At 46.6% G+C, this 9,907-nt stretch overlaps 1 protein-coding gene across 4 annotated transcripts in view; it reads right to left on the bottom strand.

The window, feature by feature from the left end:
- The window catches only part of CUNH16orf71 (chromosome unknown C16orf71 homolog), a 250,942-nt gene that overhangs the window by 222,917 nt on the left and 18,118 nt on the right, over positions 1-9,907 (bottom strand). For all 4 annotated transcript variants that reach the window (XM_019507572.1, XM_019507575.1, XM_019507573.1 and 1 more), the window contains 2 exons: positions 9,180-9,293; positions 7,066-7,596 (listed from right to left, as the gene is read on the bottom strand). In XM_019507572.1, the coding sequence (XP_019363117.1) occupies positions 7,066-7,596; positions 9,180-9,293 (645 nt within the window). The remainder of the gene's footprint in view (positions 1-7,065; positions 7,597-9,179; positions 9,294-9,907) is intronic.

Genomic DNA, 9,907 nt, shown 5'->3' with positions numbered 1-9,907 from the left:
GGCAGAGGGTAGATTTGGGCTAGATATCAGGAGGTGCTACTTCACGGTTTGGGTGGCTAGGACCTAGAACCAACTTCCAAAAGAAGTGGTGCTGGCTCCTACCCTGGGGGTCTTTAACAGGAGGCTAGATGAACACCTTGCTGGGGTTGTTTGACCCCAGTACTCTTTCCTGCCATGGCAGGGGGTCGGACTCGATGAGCTGCTCAGGTCCCTTCCAACCCTACTATGAAACTATATTGTCAGGTCCATGTCCTGCTAACATTTACTCACAGGAGTAAGGCATTCACTAGGAATCAGAGAAGAGCCAAGGGTTTGCAAGGTTTAAATCTTAATGCAAGACGGGTTTTTGGTTGTATCCATAATTGGTCTAAGGACATAGGCAGGCAAGGTTCTTTGGGTAGGTGTGATATATTTTATTAGACCAACTGAGTAGCTGGAAAAAAGTTCTTAGCACGCTTTTGGGCATGCTCTGTGAAAAAAAATGTCAGCCCCTTTAAGGGAATTACTGCGGTCCTGAATCAGCAAAGTATGTAATAATATGCTAAATTTTATCATCATCAAGCAGTTCCATTGACTTCAATGGGCCTAGTCACAAGCTTTATGAAGTTGGGGAGGTAAGGACAGGCCAAGACAGCCTACTAACCTGGAGGCAGGACTGTGACAGGGACCCAGGAGGGGCCCAGCAGTGACTGACACAGGCTCAGGCTCACTCAAGACCATGAGCAGCCTCTCTTACACAACCTTCAATAAGAGCAAAGCATGGCAGGAAAGTGATCAAGGGAGGGCTACAGTTTAGCCTAAGCCAGGCAGAGGCTGCATGGTCATCAGGGGGTGTCATGGCTGCCCTTGTGGTGCATTGCACCACAAGCCTTCTACAGTGGTGCATTGACAAGGAAGCACGCCAGGCATGGGGAAAGACCCTGTGTCCCTGAAAGGGGAGAGCAAACCCTTGAGCTGAGCTAAAAAACACAAAAGTCTCAAAACACTTGCAAACCCAAATCACTTGCAAACCAAGAAAAAGGAAGTGGGGGTCAAAAGAAGCTAGATGCTTCATTGCAGTTGAGACTGAAAGGACAAGGGCATTCAAGAAGCTAATCACAGCTGAGGCAGAAAAGAGCCGAGAGCACGAAAGGAAACTGAATGCACTGCAGGAAAAGTGGATGACCTGACTTTGAGATTGGTAGAAGTTTGCATAAAACAGATAGCCGAAATGCTGAACTTTGCCTAACGCATAGAAGTTCAAAAACATGTCATAGAGGCCTGGGGGAAGCAACTGAAGTATCAAGAAGACTGAGCTGGCACATTACACAGGCAGCTGGAGAACTGGCAATGAAAGTGCTTCCAGCTTGAAGGAGAGGTGCAAATACTATGGTGGGAGTTGGCTACATCCCAGACCCAGGCAGCAGAGATGGCAAAGACAATAGTGACAGAAATAGAGAAGGCAAGCAGATGGCAACAAGGGCTTGAGAAGCTTCAGGACAAGATGACTGCCTTGGAAGTAGAGGTAAAACATAGGGCAGAAGAGTGTGATGTGTTGAAAGCCCAACTGCAAACCACAGAGGCTGAAAACATACAGCTCAGGAAGAAGATACAGTCCCTAGAATGCTTCTGAAAGCAGGCTAGGCAAGAGAGGCAGCTAAATGCGTGGAGATGAACCAACTGCAGTCTCTCATGCAAGATCAGGTCTTGTTATTAGAGGGGGAAATTAGTCAACTAAAGGAAACAAGGGATCCATCAACTGCAGGGAATGATTAGTTTCATGAAAGGGAGGTGTTACAGGCAACAATGTGAAGCATACTGAACCACACTCACTGGAACAGAAGAGGAACTTCAGAAGGTCCAAAACCAGGTGCACTTACTGGGAGAGACCACAGAAGGTCCAAGAGGAGAGTTACAAGAGACAGACCAGTTGCAGGCAAAGACAGTTTTGCTGGAAACCAGAGGCACCTGTACACATGCAGGGAGGCTGCTCCAATGCGCTGTAATTACAGCACTTTGTAGCAGACTTAATTGATCAAGTCTCAATAATCAAATCAAGCAGACACCAGCATCACGTGGAGCAGCATCCCTACACTGAAAAATGGTGGTGGGGGCGCTTTAACAAAAGCTCATTAGATGAGCTTTAAAGTGCCCCCACTGCCATTTTTCAGTGCAAAGACTCTGATGTGATGTTCTGGGTGCTTTAATCAGTGGCTCCTGGAGCTGCCCTAATTAAAGTGCCCCCCCTCCTCCCAGAGCACATCCATAAATGCCCCAGCTGACTGAACACTTAGCAGCAGCCACAGTGGAGCACCAGGATCACTTCCAGGAGCTAGAAGTTTTGAAAACATCTTTAGGTAAGTCAAAGAGACAGTTAGAGGCTGCAAAGGGGAAGCAGAGATCACCCAAGAGTGTGAGTAACCACCTGTATGCTTGAACCAAGAGACCCCAGGAGATGAGACTGAGATGGTCCAGCTGGGGAAGAATACAGAGGCAATATGCCTAGAACTCATGTCCACATGGAAACAGGTCCTGTTAATGATGATCAGGTGCCTAGACCAGAAGTGGGGTGAGCTGGCAACAAGGCACAAGAAAGAAATAGGTGGACTAAGAGAAAAGCTAGGAGAGCTCACCAGCTGGTATGAAGCTCAGATATTGGCAGTGACAGCAATTAGAAGTGGAGTTGGGAAAGGACCATGACTAAACAGAGAAGAGAACAAACTAGGACAAGAAGCAGAAGCTGTAACCCATTTTGCCAAGACTGCATCCATAGAATGAAATACCGAACACCAAGAGGCTGGAGCACAATGGTAGGCCAACCCCCAATGCAGCATCAATCAGATGCTCAAAAATGGAGACAACAGCTAAAACCACAATAGAAAAATGAGCCTAAGGTTGGAACTCAAAGGTGGGAATTGCAGGGCAAACACCAGGAGAGACTTCAGAAAAGGCAAATCAATATCAGAAGAGCAACCCTGGGGGAAAGCCGCTAAGTACCGAAGAGAAACAAAGCCCACCTCTGTGGTTGTCAGCAGAAGTCATGGGACCGAGATGACAATTGGGGAATACTGAATAGGATAAATGGCATAAAGTTGAAAGGACCTCAAGAGGGTGTTACTTAACTGGGGCCAACGAGGGAAACCCTAATGAAGGATGAGCCAACCCAGAAGGAGACTATTGTGACCCCAGATAAGGAGACAAGATTACCTTTACCGCTAAAGACAACCAGGTAAGAAAGGAGGCAAAGGCCTGGAAGGAGGCCTCAGATAGGTCACCAACCTCCCAGGCCCAGCTAAATGGTACACTGTGAAAAACTATTTGAAGAGAATGTAGGGGGTGTTGCATATGTGAGATTGTATACTGGGGCTGGAGGAAGGCCTAGAGGCTAGGAAAAAATGAGTTCTGAGGCAAAAACTATGCCCAGAAACCCCCAAGAGCTCAATGGGAACTTGAGGGAAGACTTTCAGACTTGCAAGGAAGACTATGGAGATGAGAAGCCCCAGGAAGTCCTCTGAGAATGAGACAGCCAGGGCATATAACTACCTGGTACAATCAGACTGGAAGAAGAAAGCAAGCTGCACTCCTAGAGATAGAGGAGAGTCAGTGTACTGGGGTTGAAGAGAATTTCCCAGCTACCAGACCTGAGGTCTCGGCTAACGAGAAGAGAGAGCCAATAAGGGGTCCGCTATGAGGTATGAAGCCCCAAGATGCATGCTAGGGAGCTGGTATGGGCCAAAAGGACAACCCATTGGAGGGGTGTCAACGGTTTGAAGCCTGTGCAGAGAACCAAGAGAGGGCTTGTGGAGCACAGGAATTTAAGACACTCAGAACTAGCTACCTCAGAAAACCACATAGATGACACCTAAGAAGTCAAGAGGGAAAGCCTTGTTTGGTCCTGGGTAGGACCTAAAACTGCACCCTATTAGAGCTGGTTAATGTGGTGGGATTACCTGTGGCAAGGTAGCCTCTATCACAGGGGCAGGCAAAGTCTGGCCCATGGGCCAGATCAGGCCCGTCACAGACTCCATTTCTCAGCAGCCCCTCCCCACTTTGCAGCATCCAGTTTCCAAGGAGACCCCAGCAGCAGCGGGGCCATGACAGTGTGGGGCCAGGGTTTCCACGAAGACCAGCCCAAGCAGCACTGGCAGAGCACACGGTTGGATGAGAAACTGCTCTGGGGCCAGGATCTTGTGGCAGTGACAGCATGGTCCAGAGCTGGGGCAGAACTGCGATCTTCTGACCACACACTCCGGGCAGGGGCTTGCAGACTGTGGATCACAGCCCTGCCCCGTATCCGACCACGTTGTCACCACCTCCAGATCCCAGAGCAGCTCCCCACTCAGTTGCATACCCTGCCAGCACTGCTGGGGCTGGCCTCCATGGAAACCCTAGCCCCACACTATCACGGCTCCACTGCTGTTGGAGTCTCTGTGAAAACTGGCTGTAGTGACATGGGCAGCTGAGATGCTTTTTTTATTTAGGGTGGACCAGTGGTTTTGCCTTGAGACCTACTGAGGGTGGTTCAAGGCATACTCAGACAACCGGGAGCCCAGGAGGGCCCAGGGAGACCCTGAGGGTCCAGGAGCTCAGGGAGGAGCTACTCAGGGTATCTGGGAACTTGGGAGAGGCTCAAGTTCCAGGAGGGATGGCAGCCAGAGACTACCACAGACAGTGAGCCTGGTGACCTCAACTAGCCCAGGTGCAAAATCCAGGGGACCACTGCCAGGACCTGCAGTCAAGGACAGTGGAGCTTAGAAGCCTGGTCTGCTAATGTGGGCCTGTGCTAAAAGCCTAGTGAGAACAAGAGGGGAGGAGGCTGATAAGGCTGAGATCCCTGCAATAGAGTATGGTGGTACAGTAACATCTTAGAAGCTTGAGGCATGGTGAGGAGGAGGAATGGAGCCACGTAATTGGCCCTTAAGGCTACAGGTGCTCAGCAGAGGGACAGGCCAAGAGGGCCTACTAACTTGGGGGGCAGGACTGTGAATAATGGGATCAGGGGCGGGGGGGAGGCAGTGGTCATTGACACAGGCTCAGGCTCACTCGGAGGCCACAGGCAGCCTCCCTTACACAAACTTCAATAAGAACAAAGTGTGGCAGGAAAGTGATCAAGGGAGGGCTAAAGTCAAGCCTGAGCATGGCCACCAGGCTGCCCCTGAGGTGCGAGCCTGCTACAGGACTATATAATGAGCAGATTCAAAACTAGGTGTGAATACATTCTGGGGACTCTGGCTGGGGAGTTAAAACACCAGGAAGGCTGCAGTTCAAGAAAGAGACACTCCCTGTCCCAAATAAGAAAACCTGAACTCAAATTCCAGCTCTTCTCAGTCTCATTTCATTTGCAATTGTATACTAGGGGCATCAAACCTGCCTGCGCCCCTGGGCTGGATCTAGACCATAGGTCTCCTCTGAACCCAGCAAGGTGTGTGGCAGCATGAGCATTAATGAATCTCCCTCCCAACCTCCCCTGCAGCCACTGACATGTATACCCATTAGGACTCCATCCTGGGAACCTGAAGGCAGTCCCTTGCCTCAAGGAGCATTGTGGATCATATATTTGACACCTCTGGTATATAACAAAGGGTCTGATTCTGTTCTTTCACACTAAGGTAAAATTGATTCTGCCTACCTGACTCCTCTCATTTACACTGGAATCTACCTAATGTAAGTCTAGCTCAGTCAGTGTGCTACGCTGGCATAAATTAAGTAAGAAACAGGCCCACTGACTTTAGACAAACTATTCCTGACTTACACTGGTATGGGTGAGATAAGACCCATAAATGCTTGATCAAGACTGGAATTGAATGATTAAGCTATATAGTTTGGTGCTTAAAATAAGACAGTGTTAGTACATTTTGCACATGCAAAGACAGCTTAGACCAACCCTGGAAGGAGGTTTTTTTGTTTTTGTTTTTTTTGTGAGTGCAGCTTAGATGCTGGTTTCTAGAAATTTATCCCATGAAGTTTGTGAAGAGTGAGGTTTCTGTACTGTGACTCCAGGGAAGCTTTGAATGGAAACACACCAGTTTTCATGTTTCTTGGTAACTAGCCCCCTAGGCATTCTGGATCAATATATAACATAATAATGACAATTCTGTTTGCAGTGAACATTTAGGTTGTTTCCTAAATGCAACATGGACTCTGGAAAGCTGAAACACCAGGAAAGCTGCAGTTCAAGTAAGAGATTCTCCTGGTCCCAAACAAGAAAACCTGACCTCAAATTCCAGTTCCTCTCAGTCTCATTTCATTTGCGATTGCATGAGTGCAGGTTCTCTGCCTGCTAACTGGGCTTCAGGATTAACACCCCAGGAATAGAAAGTACTCAGTGCTTTGATGCTACTGCCTAGCCAGGACAAAACACACCTTGTGTTACAATATCAGGACTCTCTGGAACCAGACAGCTGGAAAATACATTGTTTAAGTGAAAGCTGATTAAAAACCTACTTTCCACTAACTCCCAAGAGTGTGTGTGGTCTCCCTGTACAAGGACATACACTAGCAAGAACAATAGGTTTAACTTCCAACATGATTTATTTAGATGGTAAATTCTTTGGGAGGATTGCTGCTTTGTTCTGTGCATGTACATTATCTAGCACAGTAACTGACACTCCCAAGTACTACTATAATACAAGTAATAAAGAATGACTTCATGTAAAGAATTAGACATTCCGGTCCTCTTACTGTCAATTAACTCTCTCTATATAATGCACTCCATGAAGTGCTGGTTTACCTAAGTTGGAGATGTCCAGCTGGCAGTCCCCAAGGGGTTAACCTGTAGCCCACAGGCTCCCAGTCCAGGCACTGCACCCTCCATCACTCTCCTGCTGCCACTGCCAGTTTCCAAACTCCTCTCCCTCCTCCTGCTTCCACTACCTGCCCCAGGTTGGGGGGCAGTGCAGTGCAGTGCAATGCAATGCAGTGGCAGGGATGGGTGAGGGAGGGAATGAAGTGTGGCACCACACACTGTGGGATGAGGTGCATGTATCATGGTGCAGTGCAGCAGAGGGGGGAGGGCTGGCCACTCAGAAGCTGGACAGCCTTGATCTCAGCAATCACTGAACAAAACCAACTGTTTACCCTACTTACCTGCAAAGAAAAGAGTGTTAGCCCTCGAGGGTGTTCACCTGAAGAGGCTCTTTGTTCATTTCCTGCATGAGGGAATCTGTCTAAATTGTCACTATTGGTCTCCAACGATGAGTTGACTTTTAGCTCTGGGTGACCTACATTTCTAGGAGATGGCTCCAAGGTTATTTTAGAGAGTATTTTTGTTTCTATCATCTTTCTTCTCTCCTCCTCATTGCTGTTGGATTCATCAAAGTATGGCTTTCTCCTAGATGGTTTGTTATTCATACAGAATCCCTCTGTTTCCTCCTTTTTTTCACTGCCTAATTCTTTAATTTTATGAACTTGATCTGTGGGATCTACAAGTAATTCTGGAAGGAATGCTCCACTTTTGCCTACAGTTTCTCCAGTCAAGCTGGTAAATGCATCTGACTCATTTCTAGACACTGGTGTGCGTTCTCTTGCCACAGTTTGAGCGTCATCCATTTCTTCCTGAAGATCTAATCCACTTCTGTTCCACATCTCTCCTGGGGGTCTCCTAGTTTCTAGGATTTGCTATAGGGACAGAAAATACACAAAAGAAGTGACAGTCACACCTACTTTCCAAACCTATAAAAAGACAGCCCATACATTTAAAAAAAAGATTAGCTGCTGGAGTTTGCAACCTGGGAGGCATTTGGTACCTGACTGGATCAGGTCTCATCATTGTAAAAGTCAATAACATCTGGAAGACATGGATGTAACCAAAACCCCATGCCAAAATACTAGAGCTGGACAGTTCCTCAGCCTTTTTTCTAGGATTAGTTGATTTCATCATTTCAGATGAAATGTAAACTCTTTATCTAAGAATGGTTCTACAAGGAGTTAACTTTATACAATTATTTCTTGATACACCATTCTAACAAATTCCTCTCCATTTTCTATATTAGCAAATAGCAGTTGATGGCAATTTAAAAGGCTTATTGACTAGTCTTACTGTTAATGCCTGAATGAGTTACAGTTTTATTGTTCATACCAGGTGTAGAAGTGGCTCAACGATTAATAGACACTGACTTAGTTGCAAAAGAGACTCACAAACTCAATATGCTACAGCTTGTTCCTTAAATTGTTGTTCCAGTTACCCATAAATGCCTTCACTACACTCCCTGAAAAGCAGTCTGCTGCTTGCCTCCATCATGGAGACAGGCATGCCATACGTGGAAAGGCCAAGCAACCTGTGACTCTTCAGCATGAGGAAAAGAAGGCTGAGAGGGGACCTGGTAGCAACTTACCGCTACACCAGGGGAGTACATCAAGGGCTCAGTGAGCAACTGTTCACCAAGGCACCCGAGGGGAAAGCCAGGAGTAATGGCCACAAACTCCTAGAAGATCAATTCAGGCTCAACATTAGGAAATACTTCTTCACAGTCAGTGTTCAGACTGTGGAATGAGCTCCTTCCAGAGGTGGAGGAATCACCTACCCTGGAAATCTTCAAGAGGAGACTAGACAGTCACCTTGCTGGGGTCAACTGACTCCTAGGTATCTTTCCTGCTTGGTGCAGGGGGCTGGACCTGATGATCTTCTGAAGTCCCTTCCAGCCTTATACTCTATGGATCAGGTGATTTATGGCAAGACAACTGATGCCATTTTCACTGCAGAGCAGTACACGACTCAAAACAGTTTATTTGATTTTTAGAAACACTGAAGGGCTCCCTTGGTGTGAGCTCAGAATCTTAAGGAGGAAGAGGGAGACTCTGAACCCAAGGCTCTTTGGCACAGAAGGAGAGAAAATTGCAAGAAGCTGCAAGGAAATGGGGTACTGCCGAGGGACCTTACAATACATAGATCAGTGTGAAGGGGAGAGATCCAGGCCTAAGAAAGAAGGGAAAATGCCTCTTACCATATTATTCCAATTGTAAGTCAACCTGGCATATAATCCATTACATATTTTCAATTTCAACTTTAGGAAAACCCTTTTTCCTTGAATACCAGTCAATAACTACTGATAAAAATCTAGAATTAATATTACCCTTACAAAATCCTGCAGGAGAATCAAATAATCAAGCAAGAAAGCTAAAGAGTTAAATGCACTAAAACAGTACTATAAAAGCTGCACAGAAGTGTGGCTGCAATTGTAGTCTGTAATACAGTCAGCAACCTGCATGTCCAGGTGTTCACGAGAAAAATCTTCAAGTTCTTCTGACAAGTCAGGGATCAGATTGGGTTCATCTCGCTGGAAAATGAAGAGCTCCCCATCATCCTCACAGTCAGACTGCCAAACAAAATAAAGACATGAAATGAGGAACCATTGTTTTATATACGTTTTGCACTGAGAAATACCTCATCTTATTACTGCTGTATCTGACATTTGGCTAAGGTCCAAGGGAAGGATTTCCAGCTGGGTACCATCTTCAGTGCTGAGTGTTCTCCATCCTAGGATTATGATAAGCTATGACTGAGCTCATTAATGCACTTAATTGTAAACAGTTTATTAATAATAAACAGTTGGATGAAGTCAGTAGGAGTAAGACCATTCCTAATACATCAATAGCAAAAAAGTCTCCTGAAGTTCAACAGGGACAAGACTGGGCAAATCCAAATCTTGAGGGGTGCCAAACCACTGAAATTGCATTGTACAACTCGGTGCAGTATTTAGAATGCACGCGCAGAATCTTGGGTTTTCTTAATAGGAGCATTTTAATGTAAGCAGAAACCATTCAGATCAAGATGTACCGCGTAGTCTTTGTAGGCTGCTGTTTTGTATTGAACAGGAGGGAGTAGTACAGGGGTGAACAATTATTTCAGGCAGAAGGCCTCTTACCAAGTTTTGGAAGCTGTCAAGGGCCATGTGGGTAGCCCCGCCCCTTGACAGCTGCCCCCCCCCCC

Source organism: Gavialis gangeticus, unplaced genomic scaffold (genome assembly GCF_001723915.1).
Source record: "Gavialis gangeticus isolate Ggan-Ray unplaced genomic scaffold, GavGan_comp1, whole genome shotgun sequence".
NCBI lineage: Eukaryota > Metazoa > Chordata > Crocodylia > Gavialidae > Gavialis > Gavialis gangeticus.
The sequence above is the reverse complement of the archived record's forward strand: the minus strand, read 5'-3'. Positions and strand labels throughout refer to the sequence as shown.